At 40.7% G+C, this 20,802-nt stretch overlaps 2 protein-coding genes across 2 annotated transcripts in view; both read right to left on the bottom strand.

Moving 5' to 3' along the window:
• LOC100692238 (H-2 class II histocompatibility antigen, E-S beta chain) overlaps positions 1-20,802 on the bottom strand; it is a 488,804-nt gene that overhangs the window by 237,473 nt on the left and 230,529 nt on the right. The window lies entirely within an intron of this gene.
• Positions 13,696-20,164, bottom strand: LOC100711901 (H-2 class II histocompatibility antigen, E-S beta chain). The gene is made up of 8 exons (XM_019357256.2): positions 20,006-20,164; positions 18,746-19,018; positions 18,252-18,465; positions 17,343-17,410; positions 17,149-17,259; positions 16,515-16,628; positions 15,120-15,285; positions 13,696-14,231 (listed from the first exon to the last, which is right to left on the bottom strand). The coding sequence occupies exons 1-8, from the start codon at positions 20,058-20,060 to the stop codon at positions 14,210-14,212; spliced, it is 1,023 nt and encodes a 340-aa protein (XP_019212801.1). The 5' UTR covers positions 20,061-20,164; the 3' UTR covers positions 13,696-14,209.

Below are 20,802 nucleotides of genomic sequence, written 5' to 3' on the forward strand. Positions count from 1 at the left end.
TCTAATAAATATTCCCAGCTTGAATCAACAAGTTGAACATGAGCAGAGAAAAAGGAGGAAAATCCAAATATTCCTGTCTTCAGTTTTCTCCATTGTACAGACTGACTGTGCCTCTAAACAGGAACATGAGCAGGAAGAGGCTGAAGTGGATTCAGCAGGTGGAGGATGCCCAACATCAGCTGGAAAGATTTACTGTGACGTTTGTTTGCTGTTTTCGCCTCGTGCACGAGAACATCACCAATAAACTCGAGACAGTTTTTAATGCTGGTTTGTCGGCAGCGGCTCCCTAAAGCAAGTCTGTCACACATCTGTTTGACCGTCTCCAGTTAATCTGAGACACCGGCAGCTGATCTCTGGTGTGTAGCTGCTGTGCTGTGGTCAGATTCCTCAATGACAGTAACAGCAGAACAAGAAGTCTCTAGACCCACATATTTGAAAAAAAAGCTAACCAAACAGATGAACACACTCCTAGAGTAAAGAGTAAAAGCAGGAGCAACTGAAACAGGCTGCATGCTAGCTGACGCATGAGCACTAGAACTGTTAAACTTAATTGTTATGATTTTAGCACCGAGTTACATGAAATACTGCATCAAAAAGAACAACACAGCGATCACAGACATGTTTATGCCAACAAACCAACATTAACCCAGAAAAGCCTTTAACAACCTGCTGTGGTTTGGAGTAGAGATTCCTGAATTTACCAGGTGCACCTAAAGGCAGCACAATTTGAACCGTAAATATTGATGTAAGTGCGCAAATCCTTTTCAAGCGTCACAGCATCAAATGAGCCGACTTACATTTTTTGCACTTCTACACTAAGTTTTACGCCAGCGTTTCTTCTTTGCTGATTTTTGTTCCACAAACCAAAAGAAAAAAAGAATCAACCTTTAATATATTTTCATGTGTGTTTCAAGCACTATGACATATCACACACACATCTGGATGCTGAGTGTGTCACTGATAAAGCTGTGACACAGCAGCTCACTCAGTCCAGTCCAGGTAACAGACTCACCTGTTAGCAGCACGTCTGAGAGCCTCCATCCTCAAAGACCCCACACCCCCCCAACACGGACTGTTCACAGTTCTACCCTCAGGACGAAGGTTCAGAAGTTCAAATCCAGAACATCCAGATTCAACAACTCCTTCTTCCCCACTGCCATCAGACTCTTGAACAGCTGACCTAACATAACACTAATTGTTGCACATCATCTTTCATATCAAGCTCATAGCTCCTTAGCACTTACATCTACCTCACACTTAAATTTAGTGTCCATTCATTTATTTATAGTATTTGTATTTTATCTTGTTCTATTTGTATATATTAGCTGGGCATCAGTGTGTGGTGTCGCGAAATCGATCAATGTAGAGCAGTGAAACAAACCACGGAGACCCCAGAGAAGTGCAATCAAACAAGAGTTTATTACACGGGAGAAGAGACATCAGCAAATGACTTCTTCTGACAAAATACATATGGAGAACACTTTTAAACAGTGGGGTACATGCCCCCCCCCATCCCCCATGGCGTCAGTTACAGATTAAAATAGGTTGAAGACGTGAGTTACAGTCAATGGTGCATCTTGTACATCTTTAATGGCTATAAACAGACATAGAACTTCTCCTTTTGATAACACCTTCCATACATGGTAATAATCTAAAGCATTCAACGTCTCTAAGGTCTATTTATTAACTCTAGTCATCTGTTACCAAGGAGAACAAAAGTACAGTGAGACACGAAAAGAGTTAAGGCCTCAGAGGCCTCAGAGGCCTGGCACATTCCTAGATTATATGTGTATCGTAAGTGTGCATGCAGTCAACCTTCTATGTCTTCATCTTCCCTCAACATGTATCACCTGGACAGTCACACAAGTGAAGCTTAAAACCCTTTTAGATGGAACATCAACTCTAAATAAGCACAAATGCAATGTGTATAAAATACTTCTGGCTGTACCTCTAATAAAAGTTAACATAATGGAAGGATCCTTAACTAAGCATCCTCAATAAACAACTTTAATGCAATATCAATACTGAAAGAAATATTATTATATGGAATAATGCTGTAAAGATTGTTATTAATGCAATTATTATGATACAGGTTATATTGGCAACAATAAAAGAATTACTAGATCTCCACAGTGCACAGCAAAGAAAGACTTTCATTGCACGGAGAAATGCTTTTCTTTGTATATATGACAATAAACGCTTTGAAATCTTGAAATGTTTATCAGATTATTCATGACACTGATTACATCTGAAAGCATCAACAGTCACATGTAGATCTGCTTCATCTTCAGCTCTGTGTTTCATTTTTGTCTGATCTTCTCTGAAGCTTCCTGACAGTCAGCAGCTTTGACCTTTGACCCACATGAAGCTAACATGTGACACAGAGTCAGGACGCTCTGTGGAGATCCATCAGAACAGCAGAAACACGCTCGGGGTCATCATCATTATAAACCTCTAATGTTAGAGAAACAGCTGCAGAACATCTGGCTGAGGTTAGTTAGCTGTTTGCAGAGGAAGGCCAAAGCAAAGTTGTACCTTCATCTTCCTCAGGGCTCAATACACACTAAATACTTTATACGGTATATACACACAGACTGCTCTTCATCACCAGCTCCTCCTCCTCCTGGTGACCTCGCAGTTAAACACAGACACCTCTGTGACCCTGCAAACATACCTCAGCTCCCCTTTGACCTCTCCATTTGGTGCCTTCCTCCTCCTGGGACGTGCCAGCATGTCTGCTATGGCTAATATTAAGGTTTCTGCAGAGGAGAAAACATGAGCGAGTCTCAGAGCTCATCAACTTATTTCTACATCAGAAACAAACCATGTGACCATGTGCAAGACTCTCAGCTGTGGTTTAGTTTGAATAGTGGGAATAATAGAATCACCAGTGGACCATCTGACAGTGACCCTCCAAGCCTGCATGACTTTGGCAGAGCTGAACACCGACTCTGGTCAGGTCTCCAAATTCAGACTGTTAGATTTATAAAACTGTACAAGTCAATCTTAATGAGGAAGATTGAGTGAATCTGATTTATCTGATCTGTGGATGGAAATCTGGGTTCCCAGCCTCTTCCTCACAGTGAGGAATACAGATCATTCACTCAGCACTGGGATGGGAACCTGGAAGAGCTGAACGGGACCATCAGAAGCTCTTTGAGTAAATGCAGCAGATACTCTTCAGTCCTGTAGATCCTGTAGATCCTACACTCTAAGATCCAGAACTGTCACTAGGATGGTTCAGTCATTTCTCATCAGCTACAATTAGAACACAGAGCTGAGCAAATATAATCAATCCCATGCTGTAGAAACTTAGATGTTTAGTAGTAGTAGTAAGTTAGTAGTACATCCTCACAGCGGCTCACAGGACAAGGCCACACTCCTGTCCTGCCAGAGGAGAAGCTTCAGAGTGTCCGTGCAGTTCAACCACACCTGTCATATTCAGTATGGTGTTCATGCAGTTTGCTACCCAACAGTCACAGCATGTAGTGATACAGTCCCACTGCCTGTTCAGCAAATGCAAACATATGATGAGTTCAAGCGTGTGATGACAAAGGCCTCCCACGATCATCCAGCCAGACATGTGGACAATGGAGTATTAGTAAAACAGAAAACTAAAGAAGACATGTGTAACTTTCGTCTTTATTTATTTTATACATTTTTCATTGTTAAACATTAGGTTCAATGAAATCATTACTAACAGTTTTGTCAGATTTCTTTCCCTCTTCCATGTGACTGTGTCAGCTTGTCAGCATCTATTTGGGACGAGAATGCAACAGGAAGTAAATGAAAAGTACCATTAAAAGCAGGAGAGGTTCTTTTATTACAGAAGAAGGGATTATTTCAAAATACTATCTCAATCCCATAAATTATTATGGCACTGAGACAGTTATTATATTATTCATATTTATATATATATTAATATTTACATTATTATTATATATATATAAAGCACCTTGAGGTGACTTTTGTAGTGATTTGGCGCTATATAAATAAAATTGAATTGAATTGAATTGAATTAAAAATAATTTAGGAACCTGAGAGCGGGCTTGGTAAAATAAGAGGTTCTTATAACTTCACCCTGTGATGGGCCAAGCTGCGACTATCAGGGATGGTGATGTAGGTACTAGAGATGGACCGATCCGATATTAGGTATCGGTATCGGTCCGATACTGACGTAAATTACTGGATCGGATATCGGAGAGAAATAAAAAATGTAATCGATCCATTAAATATCAAAAAAGCACCTCACAAAACTTGCGACACGGCGTAACTTGCCTCATAACCGTTGCACGTCGTAGCAGTGTGCTCAGGTGATAGAGCGGCTGTGTGTATTTGTATCCTCGCTAGCAATCCAGCATTTCATCTCCGAGGAAGTTATCCCAGAGAGAAGTAAAGCAAGTGTGCAAGTTCATCTCTGAATGTTTGTAAAGCGTACCTACGTTAAGCTTAAAAACCGATATATGGAGCGACTGCCTCTTCTCTCACTCTCCTGCTGCTACTTCAATCGTGAAACTGCTTAATGATCAGCTGATCGTCTTTTCTGTCGCGAGTCCGTCTCTCTTCTTTGTTTTTGGTCCACTTTGCACCAGAAAGAGGAAACCAGCGGCTGAACAACAGCAGCACGTTTAACCTTGATAAGCTGTCGTTAGAATTTATTCAATATTACTTTCTAGAGCAGGATCCTTTTCTACGTAGCTGACGGCTGGTAACTGTGGAGGGGCGGATCTAGCAAAGTTTAGCCAGGGGGGCCGATAGGGCATTAACAGGGAAAAGGGGGCACAAAGACATATTTTTTCTTTCTTATTCTCATTTAAAATGTCTAGCGTTTAATAAATAATTATCTGAATCTTACACCCAAAGTTTTAATCTGATGTAAAATGTATAGAAGTCCATTACTGTATATAGTAACTATTAAGTCTAATATACACTAGTAAGCTATAGTACTTTTTCCTTTGGGAAGATACCATCTGTGCAGTCTGCAATTCTGTAGAAGAAAAATGTTGAATCTATTTAATTATTCTAGAAAAAATAATTTATTTCTGTGCATTTTTTTTCACACTGCATCCCTTTGCAACCCTATTAGTTAGGTTGCTTAATATTTCTGCTAAGTACTCTTTAAAATACCAGAACAGGGAGGATAGAGTAGGTTTAAGTTTATTAGATTGATCAGTATTGCTGAACTATGAAATATTTTGGGTGCAGTGTATTTTTTGCATAGAGGTATAACAGAATAGCTTTAGTGTTGTTGATATTTAAACATGAGTATGAACTTATACAAAATGCAGCAAGATATAAAAAAAACAGTTTTATTGATTAAAAACCACACTATATCGGATTAATATCGGTATCGGCAGATATCCAAATTTATGATATCAGTATCGGTATCGGACATAAAAAAGTGGTATCGTGCCATCTCTAGTAGGTAGAGAACATGTGAGAGTGTGGTCCAGTAGAAACTAGATGAAGGCACAAGGGGATCAATGTCAAGGCGTAGAGATTCGATATCTTTAGTGTCATGGTTCGTATTTTGAGGAAGAGACAAACGACTGCAAAGTCCCAGTAGATGTCAAAATAGTGATTTTATTGAACACATATATATGTGGGGAAGATGAGCATTATCACACTTCCAAAGCTGACCTTCCCCGAACAATAAATGAGGAGTGGTATATATAACAGTTGATGACGAATAATATGCGTCAAATCAGTTGGATTTACTGGAAATCTAAGTATCAATTCTCGTAATCCAAGAACATTCCAGTACATCGGACCTTTAACACCCTTCACTCCCTACTACAGATGTTTCTTGTTATTGCTAAACAGTCACGTACACCGGACAGGTCACGTAGCAGTTTTGAGCAAAACAAGTTAAGATACTGTGTGTGTGTATGTGTGCAGGCCCTATTATGTGTCTTGTGTGTCTTGGCCTCAATGAACCTCTTCCGAGTCACCTGTTGCCGGGCAGATTCCCCTGCAGAAAGCGGTGCTGGGCCCACAGGCCTCCATCCTGTGATTTTATTATCTGTGATGTGTTGTATTGTAAGCAGATATGGAGTCATCTTAACTTTAGCTTAATTTTCTCACTTCCCCATAACTTCAACCCCACAATTAGCAACTCTCTAATAAACAATATGAATAACATGAATACAGTTAAACCTGCAATGAAAGATCATCATGTGATTATGACAACACCTGAAATACAGACTTTAATGTAACATAAACAGCTTCAAAAAATGTGTCGATGTAATGATAACTAATGCAACATGAATAGTAACAGCAAAATAATTTTATAATCTGTACACTCCTCCTCTTTGGCCTTTGAAAAAGGCCAACACTCCTCTCATTGTCTCACTCCTCGGGCAACTCAGCCACCTCCTCTTTGAGTGAAGTGATGCTCTGCGATCCTCCTCTTCTTACTTCAACTTCCCAGGTAGACTACTGGTTAGTCGGTGCACGGGTGAGAGCATGTATTCTGCCTCTATTTCTTTTTGGTACCTGTGTTATTCACATTAGCTTGTCTCCACCACGCTCTCATCCACTACTGCACATTGAGACCAATGGAACCAGTTCTCGCCTTTCCCCTTCAACTGGACCACTGTTGTGGTACGAGCCGTCACTCTTGGAGCTTGGCACGCTCCCTTCATCCCTCAGGTTCTCATGTCCCAACGCTGCTGAAGGTTTAAGCCAGAGTGTACACCTCACTTGTCCTCCTCAATGTCAACAATGAATCTCTCATTTTATTTAAAATTTTGCTTTGGGAAGTCTCCTCTCGATCTCCTGGAAGCTCAGTCGCACAGCTCCCTGTGCTATGTCTGCTGTTCCTCAAAATCATCACTGATCCTCCTCAAGCCTCTATCCTGGCCTCAGCTTCCATCCTGTAGGTGCTCCTCCTCACTCACTTCTCGTCATGGCACCTGCAGATTGAAAATCGACCCTCCTCTTGTACCACACGGTTCTCACCATGTGTCAACTCCTCACTGAGACATGTACAAGAATGTTGCACATTCTCTCTAAAACAACCTCCAGGGTTTCCCACTTGGAGCAGCCATACTCCAACCTGTAACCCTGTGTAAAGACATCAGTCAGCAGCTACATGTTGAGCCTGTTTAACTCCCAGCTCTACCTCGAACCTGTATCCTGGAAGACAAATCTGTTAAATCAAACTTCTTATTTACAACCAACTATAAATCATAAGAGTGATAAAGTATTCGGCAAAACAGACAAGTCTCACGTGCAGGATTTCTCCAATCCTTAAATCACTATTATTGCCATAATTTGTCCCCAATCATCAATCATCCCAATTTATTCTCCAATTTAATAGGTGACTTTCCTTAAGCAATGTCACTCCACTGTTTTATCACTATGAGCTCAGTAGTGGCCAGCTAGTGAGCTCCCTATTAAACTATTCCATAAACACTGCATCTCTTATTTGTTTTCTCATGTCACCTGTCTGTTCTCTACCGAATCCTCCACATGCACTCTAACAAAAGCACAACAAACATTAGCAACACACATGGACTATCTCGGTGTTCAGGCGTCGGCCATCCACATTCCAGAGGTGCTGTAAAAAGACCATAAAGTCAAGCCATCCATAGCTGTGGAAACAAGAGACACTAGTTTCAACACAGGGAATGTCTCACATGTTATTCACATTGTCAAAGTAACCTTCACATTTTCGCAACAACAGTGTAACAGCATCACCACACAACTCATAACCTGTAAACACAGTTTCTTCACACATAAGCCCAGAAATCCTCTAATAGGAAAACAAACATCAACCAATTGTTCTGTTATAAATCACATCATCAAATCACATCATCAACTCTCTGCTCTCTCGGTGGCACTCTCTGAAAAGAAATGTAAATGTTAACGCTGCGCACAAGCCCATGAATAACACACCCCTGTTAGATTCTCAAACACAGAAAGTGGCATTTAAAAGGTTAAATCGTCACACAACCTCGGATGCTGCTGTCATCATCCTGCTCCTGTAAAAAGAAACACACATAAATTCATCCACCCTTTCGTCCTGTCTAGGTGGAGGTTAACCTTGAGTCGTGGTCAAGTCTTGTCAGCTTTTGTCAGCTTTTACCAGTCAGTCAGTCAGTTTGTTTTTTATTACCATTCATTCATCCATTCATTCTTTGCTGATAGAGGAAACCTTCGCCGCATTTGATTTCCCCCCTCAGCAAAATGACGTCATTTCAAAAAGAAAAACAACTTTAGATGGATTACCTCGCTGAATCCTCTTTTTTCAGGAACTTACTTTCTAATTGTCCCAGATAAGTGACTTTCTCCAGAGCCCATTCTAATGTGGAGAAACTCACTTGCAACAATTTTCTCGATGACGTGTAGCGCTTTTAATTCCCGACGTGTAGATCTGCCTAAAGAAAAGAAATTCACAAACAGAAATCAGTGCACTGTGCAAAACATAAAAATAAAATGAAGAATAAACAAAAGAAACAGAAGCCCGGTCTTAGGACTTGTCACCGAATATTCTTTCTCTTATAGATGAAAAAACACCAAATCTAAAACTTGGTGCCCTTTTAAAACCTCCCCCATACTTCAGAAACAAAAACAAAACAAAACAAAAGATCTGCTAGTTTCACTCATTTAACCTCTGGCTGCAGGATTGTGTTCACCCCTGCTATCATGTTCCCCAAAATAATACTAATTCAGTCGTCTATGTATCAGTTCTCAACCCACTCGGTAAACCAGACAGGATGATGGTAACAGTATTGCCTACTTAAAATTGTGTTTGATCCTAATGAGCTTCATTACGTGTGTGTGTGTTTATGTTAGTAAGGTTAATACATTTTCTATTTCTATGTATCCTTTTATGTACCTTCCCCCTTTTTCTGAAACCAAATTCCATTCGCTTCAAATTTTGTTTCAGAAACATCTAAATGAAAAACTCTGTCTTAGTCAGGCACAGCTAAACCCCAAGTGCTAGCAGGTTACCATAGGCAACCACGCTGTGTGTTATTGACCCCTTCTACAAACACCCTATTTTGATGTGTAACACTTTATGTATGCTTTTGCATTCTCTGTAGTGCATATCATGTGCATGTGTGGTGTTGTCTTTCCATTTTCTCTAACAGTAAATTTGCATACCTCAGTGCTTGTCTACCTCCCCCTTTTGTGGTGGTCTGGACACTTTGTCAATCCTCCACTTCCTGAATTTGAATTTTGAAGTTACTCATTACTTTCAAAGTAACTAGTTACTAGGGAAAGTAACTTTGGTTTTACTCAGAAATCTCTTGTTAATGTGTTGCTTCTGTAACTGGAAACCCAGCAAGTTTGCCAGTCTTCTAGTGTGTGCGTCTGATGGCCCAAAGCTGCCTCAGAGCTGTAACACCATCCATGGCTGCAGTATGAAACAGATGTGGGTGTGTCCTCATCTCCCAGAGGAGTCCAAATCGTCATCAAATAGGGCTTTGGAGCGTGATGTCACGGGGGTGGGCGTGGAAAGGATTTTGGCCCGATCCGCCATTTTGAGGGTCTAGCGCAAGTGAAAAGGGAGCGAAGGCACACACAACAGCTATGGTTCGTATTTGCTGTGTGGTCGGCTGCAATGTTCGATCGCACGACCGGCAAGAGAATACGCTTGAAAATGGTTTATCTTTTCATTCTTTCCCAACCTGGAAGCAACATGAGGCAGCTCGTGTATCGATGTTACCAAACGAAGGCGTCTAGCCTGGATAGCAGCTGTGAGACGAGCTGATATCCAGTTCTCTTCCATCTCCTAATATCTGTTGGTGCTCCAGACATTTTCATTCCGGTAAGTTCTAAATATGTTCATATCACTCTTTATAGCCTATTAGTTTCATTTTCGATGCGCTCTGAGGTCATAGCAAATTAGAACAAACATCCTACTGAGTGATTTTGCAGAACTATCTTCTATTTGTAGAGTTTCTAATAATTTGGCATTATTGCAGCAAACCAGCCTATTAAATGGATGAAACACATCATGACTGGGTTCCAGTGCTACACAAGGGACCTGCTTCAAACATACCACCATGTCAATCAGATTACTTCTTCCATGTGAGGGTGAAGAGGTGACCCTTCTGGATAAGATGGTGAAGGTTTGCTGCGTTTGGTGAACAGTGTTGTAGTAAAACCAGGGAAAATGAAACTTGCTCCTGTTAAATATTCTTAAGTCTTTTGCTGTATAAATAGTGGGTTGTTTTTTTTTTTCTCAAAAGATACAGTAAATAATGTTAGTAGTGGGTGATATCATGTAAACACTGTCATGATTTTATGTAAACATTTTGTCTTTTATAAACTATAAATGACGTGGATTCTACATTGTAACTGATGTGATGTTCTATAAAGTGGTTTTAATAATACAAAAGAGGCAAAAATTAGTTTGTTTCTTTATTCAAGTTTTTGAACAGTGGTACTCAGTCAATACATATTCAGTAAATGCAAATTATTTACATGGCAGTGCACTACAGGTATAAATCTAGACCCCTAGATAAAACATTATGGCATTATAGCAGTGACAACTCCTCCACAGTAGCAGGTGGGATTTTTCATTTTTGAGGACGGCTCCTTATACCTTTCAATACGGATGGTCTGTTTATGTTTTGATCAAGAGCCTTTTGTTGGGCAGCTGAAGAGGAGAAGTCTATCTTATGGCCAACCTCTGGCTGTATCTTGGTCACATAACCCAGCAAAACCCAGCATGCAGGTTCATCTGTAACAGTCCTTGTGCCACAGATCCGCACTGTTGCTTCTACATTAAACAGAAGAGCAGCGACATGGATGCAGGTCTCCACGACTCCAGCCATACAGGTGCAGTGGGCGGCTTCAACCTTCCCTGTGATGCTCACAGTGACCCATGGCTGCAATGCTGGTTCATTCAGTCTTTGAGAGTGCAGCACCTGAAACACACACAGACAAAGTTAATTTAAAGACAAGAACTATGAGCCAAGGCCGACATAAATGTGTTTTATCTACTTTATCATAAATGTGACAGTGTTTAGAAAGTTAGCACATACATGTAATTTTTCATTTCTTTATGTGTCCATCTATAGAACGCTGCATTTTATAGGGTAAATCTGCCTGTTTTCTGTCAGAAACCTGCCTGCAGTAAATGAACCTAAAGTATGTAATGCAAGGATGTAATCACTTTAGAGATGGAGAAAGCATAAAGTGACAATTATGAATCACTTAATATGATAAGGAGATTCTGCAGGTCATTAATCAATGTATAAAATTAAAATAAAATGTATTTTTAGTGACACAGGACACAAACACAGAAGCAAGATGTATATTTAAATTATTTATAATAAATATGAATAAATCATTGCAATTTCTTTAACCATAAAGAATAACTAAATCCTTCAGGACAAGGTCACATCAATGCACTGAACTCACTATGTCATCCACCTAACAGCCTCCACATGTTCTCACTGTAATTTCCCCTCATGAATGAATTTATGCTGCACTAATCTGAATGTTTGGGGGAAAATCAAACGCATTTCACACGCAGTACTCGAGCTGACTTACCTTTGTTTGAATGACGACTTGTACGCGCTGACTCCACAGATAAGGTACGAAAATATGTCAGGCTACGTCAGTAGCGGTTGGTCTTCAGGGTTTCTACTCCACGGCAGTGTTTCATACGGGTCCACATTTCCAATGCACGCTATTTTCTGCAAGTACCGCCGCTTCGCCTCTGGACGCAATCGGTCTCTATACCATCCGTTTTCTTTGGAGCTGCTTTTAAGCATGATTCTTGTCGACGTCGATCCAACACAGTGTCTCTTTTGATTTGTAGACCCCGAAAATGGCGCCGCGCTCCACGGCGTGACGTCAACTCCAAAGCCCTATAGGGCTTTGGAGTTGACTTAGTTATTCTTTATGGTTCTTTGTGGTTGATTTAGTTATTCTTTATGGTTAAAGAAATTGCAATGATTTATTCATATTTATTATAAATAATTTAAATATACATCTTGCTTCTGTGTTTGATGGATTAATATAACATGATTTGTTTTGATGGAATATAAGTGGCAAGATAAAATTACGTTCATCCAATGAATTATTTTTTTGAGTTCATTGTTGAGTTTGTAGAGCTCAACAAATGTCGGACTGTCAGTGCTGATTATTTAAAGCAGAAAACATAAAAAATAGAATCTACCAGAATGTCATCCTAAACAAATGGCATCCTTGGGGTTGTTACAAGGAAATACAAAAACAAAAAAAATTTTATCTGAAAATCTTGCATTTAGTAAAACAAAGGAGTACATGGGTCAACAATAATATGGAATATGGACGTTTCTGTTTTGAAAAGAGTCATGAAGAATCTGCTGTCCGCTATACGTAGAGCCAAAGCAACTGCACATCTATGAAAAGAAGTTCTTTGCATGGACTTTGAATACATCCATATCATAAAGATCATTATTTGCAAAAAAAAAACTTCTCCCATGCACACAGTGGCACGTTCTGTCTCAGAGCCCTGCAACCTGTCAAAATACAGATCGTTGAGGCAAAATAATATACTGAGTCATAGTTATACCAGCTACACCAGGCTATAAATTTTAGGTTATAAATTCATAACACGCTCTCTTCATTCACCCCCCTGTTCACAGACAAAATTGCAAGCCGGTAATTGTAAGAGGCACAGACATGTGTCTTATACCACGTTACTCTCTGCAGTAAGAAGCTTAAATTACTGATTCATTTAACTCGGCTAAAGGGATTGTTTGTAAAACCAGTCTTTGCTTTTTTTTACAACTGTGTTTTTATATTAAACAGAAGTCAAAGCAGCAGGTAAACTAACTACTGTGATCGATCTGATGCATCACTGATCGGCTGTATTACTCAGAACTTCCTGCAACGACTCAGGTATGCCTTGATCTGACGTACCCGCTTCAAAGCAAACTTCTGCGCTTCAGAGTTTTAACAAACTGAATTCATTATCAAGATTCAAGATTCAAGGTCTTTATCATCAACACAGTATACAGCATATCAAAATGCTGCTTCCCAGGTCCAGTTTGTAGTGGGTTCATGGGAATTTTTGTTGTTTTTGAGTCTTTTGGTGAGTATTGTGAGGTGTTTGTAAAAGTGTTTGTGTTTTCAGTCGTTTTGTAGTAGAAGAAGCTCTTGCAGTGTCTGGCTGTTACGGTTCAGATGCTGCGAAACCGTCTGCCAGATGGAAGGAGGGAGAACAGTGCATGTGAGGGGTGGAAAGTGTCCTTTACTATGCTGCTCACTGGTTGGATGATGTGTCTGTCATAGAGTTGGGAGATGCACAGCTAAGATGCACACAGATGCAACTTCATCAGTCTGAGAAGAGAGACCATGTCCCGGTCACACAGCTTGTTAGGTTTATCTAAGCACAAAACTGATGCTGGAACAAAGAGACAATCTACTGCAGCGGCAAAGCCAGACGCAAGACCCCAGAGCTCTTTGTGTAGTCTCGTGCACCAGGGAGACGACCGAGACCACGCCTGTTCCTACCGCTTGAACCCCGTCACTCTCTGTCAGCTCCCCCGTAGCACTGCCTTTTATTGAGGTTACAAGAATATGCACAGTCCTATTAACATATGACATTTAAACAGGCATAGATGTGAACAAAGTGTACCTGTCTGTGTGTACATGCAGGTATGTGTGTGTGTGAACACGCCCACACTGCAGAGCCAAATCAGCTCTCTGTCATTTCACAGGATTTAAAAGAAGAAACCGATCACATGACTGTGGAAACAGATTTATTGAGAAAAGAATGAGGAAGTAAAATCCAACAAACAGCTGACAGTGTGAACCTGGGTTCATCTCTATGTGTGTGTGTGTGTGTTTGTTAACACTGGAAAATCCTCCACACACAAACACCCACAGAGCTCCGCCCCCTCCAGCCTGACAGCCAAACAAAGCAATAAAAGATTCAGTTTCCCAGCACACACCTGGCTTTCCTCCAGCTCAGGTCCATCAGGAAGAAGCTAACTGGTTGGGCCTGGTTGGCTCCTGCTGTCAGACAGGTCTAAAGACTCTAAGAATACTCTGCACACACACACACACACACACACACACACACACACACACACGATGAAATCTCTAAACACATTTGTGACTCCAGCAGATCCACCACAGTCCACATTCAGTCTGACTCAAAGAGTCTGGATCAAACACAGAGCTTCCAGCAGCTGCTGCTTTACTTCAAGCTGACAGACAGAAGCAGAACCAGGTCCAGGTCCACAATCAGGATCAGCTACTGGGAACCAGCATCAGTCCTGGGGCACAGACAGAGGAAACATTGTTAGACCAGGTCTGACTCCTTTGAACCAGGAGCTGTACAAACCTGTACTGCTTTAACCAACGCTGGTGTGTACCAGCAGGAGCAGGTTTATCTGCTGTGTTTGTAGCATCAGAGTCAAATCATATATGGTGTGGGGGGGCTGAGGGGCCCCGGCTCTCATCTTGTGTCATTAATTTGTAGATAAATAACCTGCTTTCCTGTATTTGTTTTAGGCTTTCAAACAACAGTCTTTTTTTCTCCACAGTAGGAATGATCTTTAACTTTTTGGCTGCACAGAATCAGAAACATTTTCTATTAAAAGTAAAGAAGAAACTGAAGAACATCAGCTGAGACAGGAGTTCTCCTCACAGACGACTCATACTGAGCTTAGCTAATGATGATACAGGGCATCGCTCTGTCTCTGCTCATACTAGTGAGTGTAGCTCATCCAGCAGTCCTGTTTCTGTCTCTTAGTCCCGTCTGCTCTCTTTCACAGTTATCACAGTTTATAAAAATGTCACTGCACTTTTATAAACTGTGAATGTGCCCACTGCTAATATGTAGAAGCAGTTGTATTAAAAACATAAACTGTTGCAATTAAAAGCCCAGAATGACTCATGCACATCACAATCCTGACACTGAGCCTGATGTAAACTGGTGTTTCCTTTCAGTCATACAGGAACTCACCATGCAGGCACACGTGTGGTTACACACAGAGATCCAGCCCTCAATGTTTCTGGCAGTTTCATCTTCTGGTTTAAAATAATCATCATTACGATAGAATCTAAGTTATATACATAAAGCCACCCTGCAGCCTGAGTGTGTCTTAATAAACTATCTGCCTCCTCATCCTTTGTACCTGCGCTCAGAGCTGTGGACTCACCTGGACTCCAGCTCATCTGGTAAAGTCTTCTCAAGCAAATCAGCTGCTGCTATCGCTTTAGCAGAAGCGACCTTTTTGGGGTAGAAGTCGTAGACTTTGCAGAGCAGCATGGCAGGATGATGACCACCAGAGGGCGCCATGGCATGAACACCAATCAGCGGCATCACTGGAACATAATAATGACAATTTAAACCATCACAGTTTCCTGCATCCCTCCCTCGCTGTGTGGCTCCCTCACAGCTTTTCAATGTTTCACTCATAATCTGGAATTATAATTTATCTTATTTAAGCTTTATTTACACAGGTAGTCCCACTGAGACACGATGTCTCATTTATAAAGAGAGCTGCTTCAGACAAACATATTAAAATTACTACAATGAAAAAATAGTCTTATAACTAAAATGGTCTAATGTTTCCACTGATGGGTCATTTATACATCTTTTAAAGTCTGTAAGTAAAATCAAGTAAGAGACCTGCAAGTCTTGCATTATGCTCTTTGCAATTCTGTATGAACTGAAGCATCCTGCATAAGGCCCATAAGGACCAGTCAACCAGAGAGTATAAAGTACAGTGGTGTGCTAGGTCTTAGTGCTATGTGATAAACAGACTCCAACAGATGGAGAGAATGAGCAGAGACAATAATTATATCACTGAAATCCAGGAGAGTTAAAAAGTGGTAGCAACAAGAAGAAGCCGAACTACACTACAAGACCTGAGGATGAACACAGACCTTTACATTAACCTCCACACCACCGCCTTGTCTGGGACAGCAGAGTGATGAATGTTAAATCCACCAACTGCCACGTCTTTATCTTAATCACTATAAAATTAGATAAATAACTTTCAGATATGACAGTTATGTCAGCACTACTTGAACAGGCCCAGACTCTAAGTATATCAATCTTAGGCAGCGAGCTATGAGCGTTTATATGAAGGATGTGGAAACCAGGCAGTTGGTATATCACATACAGCCAGGGGCCCAGTGTTAACACCAGACAACAATAAAAGCATGATTATTAAGCACTTGTAAATGTTCTGGTAAACAAACAACTATAGTAACAAGTATAGCTGATAACACGGGTCTCAACAGCAATTATAATACAGTAAGAAATGCTCCAATTCCAGAGACGCCTGGCACCCTAAACCCACACTGGTGGCTGTACCCAAAGCTGCTGCCAGCTGCTGTCAGCAGTTGCTCACCACCTGGCGCTAAATGACATAATGACTTCTCTAATATTTTCCTATGTGGCAAAGCTAACCAGCAGACTCTGGTTTATTGTAACACAAAGATGAAACCGTCACAGTGTGCTGTGTGTTCAGTCAGGAACTGATTAATCAGTGAGGATCTGAGCTTTCATATGATGATCTGATGATGCCATAGAAACACTGAGTCACCTGACTTGAAGAACTTCTCCTTCTGAGGTCTCCACAAGCTCAGAGCTGCAGCATCTTTGCTCCAGCCCCCTGGCTGCTTCACATTGGACTTGTGAGCCAAAGATGTATATCCATCTGTAACACAGAGAGCAAGGGTCAAAGGTCAAAGAGTGACAACTCAGGCTGAACCGATACATGCCACAGCTCTAATGTTTTATGCTGCTCACACTTTGGCTTTGGTAAAGTAATACTGGCGCTCACCACGGCTACTCCTCACCTTTCCGGTAGACGCACCTATATATAACTGACCTTTAGCCTGATTCATGTGGAAATTCCTCACATATCCAATTTAAAAACAAAGGTCCTCTTACAGGGCCCTGTGGTGCCCCACTGTTACTACAATCTCACAGGACATCACAGAGAGAGGAAAGATTCTGAACTCTGACCCTTAATCATTCTAATTTTCATGCTCTGGTTCTGATTTAAATCATCCTGCTGATGAACATCCAAAGTAAAGTGTCCTTTAAAGTGCTGTGAGGAAACATGTATGTAACATGTACATGAAACTGTATAGAAGGCCTAGAATCCACACTGGTTTCAAACTCATGTGTTCTGGCATGAACTGGCTTCAGTTTGGTGTGAGTGCTGCTCTGACCTCTGCTGCACATCTTTGTGTAGATGACTCCAGCCAGGAAAAAGAGCAGACCCAGGATCAGCCCAAAGGCTCCAATGATCATCAATTTCTTGGATTCAGACATGGACGGGACTGAGGACACACAGGTGAGAGTCACACAGGTGGACAGACACACAGGCAGGTGTACAGGTGTGTGTATACAGACAGGTATTTACCCCAGTCAGTAACGAGAGGTAGGTCCAGGCTGGCGTGCTCCACCATACAGGAGATCTTCTCTCCAGACCTTCAACACAAACCAACATCACTGACTCTCACACAGAACTACAAGTACATAACTACAGAACTACAATTCAGACTTGTTTCCTTTTTGTTTTCCAGCCTAATTCTATTTCCTGCTGTAGCACTCCGAAGTAACGAAAGGAAGGTTTAGTTGGCATGGCTGCATAATTATTTTGAACTTGGAGACTCAATGTTTTTTATGGAATCATAAGATTTGTTCATTTCATCATTTTAGATCTTGTAGAAATGTGTTCCAAGCACTCGACTATCTCCGTCATCCAGGTGTAAAGGCTTAGTCTTTAGCACTGGTCCTTTAGAACAGGAGGTTCATGATGTTTTAGCTCAAGTCCATCACAGTCCCAGTTTGAGGAATTCTCTGAAACTGATTACATGACACATCAACACATGCAACAGTATGTAGGGAAATGTTCATATTCACGAAGTGAAAACAAAGAAATTGTCACCAAATGTTTATAGCTTTGTTAAAAACAATCTTGGGGACTTCCTATTTTTTGCTCTGCTGAATTCAGACAGTTCCTGCTGAAACACTTGGCTCGGAAGAAATGAGAACCTTGGGGGGATTTAGTTGTAGCAGGAATGAGGAAGGAGAAGAGGGAACAGGTTTCACAGGCTGAGGATCAGACCAGAGCTGTTTTATTGAAAACATGAATATGTACTGTAGGTGTTCTGTGCTGATGCTGGAACTATCCTGAAGAAAGTGGACATGAGACTGAAGAAGCTCCACAGCATCAGGGAAAAAATAAGCAGGTGACAGAAAACATTAAAAAATTACAAGAATAAATAAGAATCAGCAAGTCCTGTTTGCAGGCCCAAACTAGACTCACTTGGGTGTGTACTCCAAATAGGAATGGATCTGGTAGAACCAATCAGCATCTGGAAGCTCTTCAGTTGTTGTTGTGTTGGAGGTTACTCTCTGTCCGTTTCTCAACCAGGTCACTTTGATATATTTGGGGTAGAAGTCGTAGATGCTGCAAGCCAATATGGCAGGATGATGATCAACAGGGGGCTTCGTCCAGTGAAGTCTGACAAATGGTTTCACTGGAACATGAAAATGAAAATTACTTTGATGAATTTCGCAACAAACTAAAGCAGGACGACACAAACCACAGACACTCCAGTGTGACGTCAAATAGGCCAAAGCTTTAAAGTGGAGCAGAACTCCAGAGATCATGTAGCTTTAATGAATGTGTCACATTAAACTTTCAGCAGTGTTACTGTAAACTGTGCAGAGAGTCCAGTCAGGAGTTGTGTTGATGACGACATCAGTGTGATGATGTTTATATGATGATCCGATGATGTCACAGAAACACTGACTCACCGTATTTTGTCAGAACACTTCGGTACCAGAGGTCAATGTTTGGTGTGCAGTATATCTCCTTCTGAGCTCTCATTGCAGCGAGTTGTCCAGGATCATTGTTCCATTGGTCTGCCTCCTTCACACCGTACTCAGTGTATCCAACAAACATCCCCAGACTGCTGCTAAACCTGACATACTCTATCCTGTTGTAATAGTAAGATCTGATGTACTCTATGTCCCGCAGCTCAGTGGAGTTAAACAGGCAGCGGGATGAAGTGTAATACTCGTATCCATCTGAAACACAAAGAGCAGAGAATCACTCAGGCTCCAACACGCACATCTCTACTTTCAGGAGTCACACACAGCTACTGTTGGAGCACCACAACATCATCACTGTCACATCACTTCAAGTACAATATGTCACTTTTAGTTATATAGTGCCATTTCACAACAGCAGTCTGCTAAGGTGCTTTACATTGTAAAAACTCAATGTTAAACAATGTTAAATGTTAGACAGCAAACTCCAACATGACCCCCCATGGGGACTGCTAATGATTAGGTACAGCTGTGCTGTATAAACACATGATATAATATAGTATTGCAGTGGTTTGCACATTTGTACAGGATGTGTAAGGAAGAACATCCAGTGTAAAAGTTTGCAAATCAGTGTATCAAAATATTACACACATACACATTTCATAAAGGACGTCATCCACTAAAACAAAATAATAATTATAAGTCATATATTGAAACAAATATTGTATCATAACAAATAATAGTGTTCGTACAGTTTACTGGACATTACTTTAAGGCGAACAGTTACTTTCAGTGACTGATCTGCTGATTGGTGTATTCATTATTATTATTAACCTCCTAAGACCCGAACTCTTCCATGACATGTATTTTTAATTTATCTTTGATATTTGGGCTGATTGGGGCCCGATGAATCTAAAAACAAAGAATTACCAGATTTTTTTTATGAACAATCAGAGCCACATATGAGGAAGAAGTGAAAAACGTAAACAAAGTAGCCGGATGATGTTTGTGTTTGATCTCATTTGACTCTGTCAGCTGTTATAAATAAGTGAACTAAACAATCACTGAAGAAAAGGAACAAGCTCTGAGAGGAAGAGGAGGATCATCACAGGTTAAAGACAAAAAGCTAATCCCAGCTCATATGTCACGTTCATTTAATCAATAAAAACATCTCTGATGGATTCAGACTCTTTGAACATACATGTGAGTGTATTGATTGAATGTTGATGAGTGTATGTATAATACCTGCTCTGCAGAGGATGATGAAGAAGAGGCTGAAGCAGAGAAAAGATGAATCCATGTTGAGCTCTCCTGACAAACTCTGAGTTTGACTGAGCACAGCGCTAAAAACCAGAGGGCACGTCACATGATCTGCAGCATCGCCTGCTGCCAGGAAGAAATCTGTGACAGGAAACCAGGAAATGAGCTTTAATTTATTCAGCTGGAAATGCTCGAACAGATTTCCTCTGAAATACCAAAAAAGACCAAAATCTGATCGTTTATTTAACTTTTCAATAATGGAATAACTGACTTCAAACATATTATGAAGTCTAGATAAAAAATAAAAATGTGTAGAACTTTTTTCTTTCCTTTTTGTGTGCGTCAGTCAGAACGTCCCGCAGCTCACAGTTTACACCCTCAGCACATTCTTTCACTTCTCATCTTAGTCATGTGTTCATGGTGCACATATTAATAAAGTTGTGGAGACAATACTCAGCATCTAACTTGCTCCAAAGAAGTGGAGAGAGGGTAAACATTTTTATGGCATGTAGTTTCAAATGAAACTTTTTAACAGCTCAATAAATATCAACACACACAGTGTTTATGCAGTTTCAGTTCATCCTGTTGGCTAAAGGTGCTTTAATTTCCAAGGAGAGAAAAAATTATAATGTGACAAAGATGTCAGAAAGAGAGGATGGAGGAGGAAGAGCAGAGAAGATGACAGCTCAGCAAGCGGTTTCTTTTAGAAGGAAGTTACACAAGACTTTGATGGATTTAAAAAAAACCAATATTAACTGTGTCATGGCCTGAACGTGACTGAA

Source organism: Oreochromis niloticus, linkage group LG3 (genome assembly GCF_001858045.2).
Source record: "Oreochromis niloticus isolate F11D_XX linkage group LG3, O_niloticus_UMD_NMBU, whole genome shotgun sequence".
In the NCBI taxonomy this organism is placed as follows: domain Eukaryota; kingdom Metazoa; phylum Chordata; class Actinopteri; order Cichliformes; family Cichlidae; genus Oreochromis; species Oreochromis niloticus.

Coding starts and splice junctions, on each gene's coding strand:
- LOC100711901 (XM_019357256.2), bottom strand. CDS start 20,060: ATGGATTCATCTTTTCTCTGCTTCAGCCTCTTCTTCATCATCCTCTGC. Junction 18,466..18,745: donor AAGTGTTCTGACAAAATACG/GTGAGTCAGTGT, acceptor TTCATGTTCCAG/TGAAACCATTTGTCAGACTT. Junction 16,629..17,148: donor CACAAAGATGTGCAGCAGAG/GTCAGAGCAGCA, acceptor TCTGTGTTACAG/ATGGATATACATCTTTGGCT.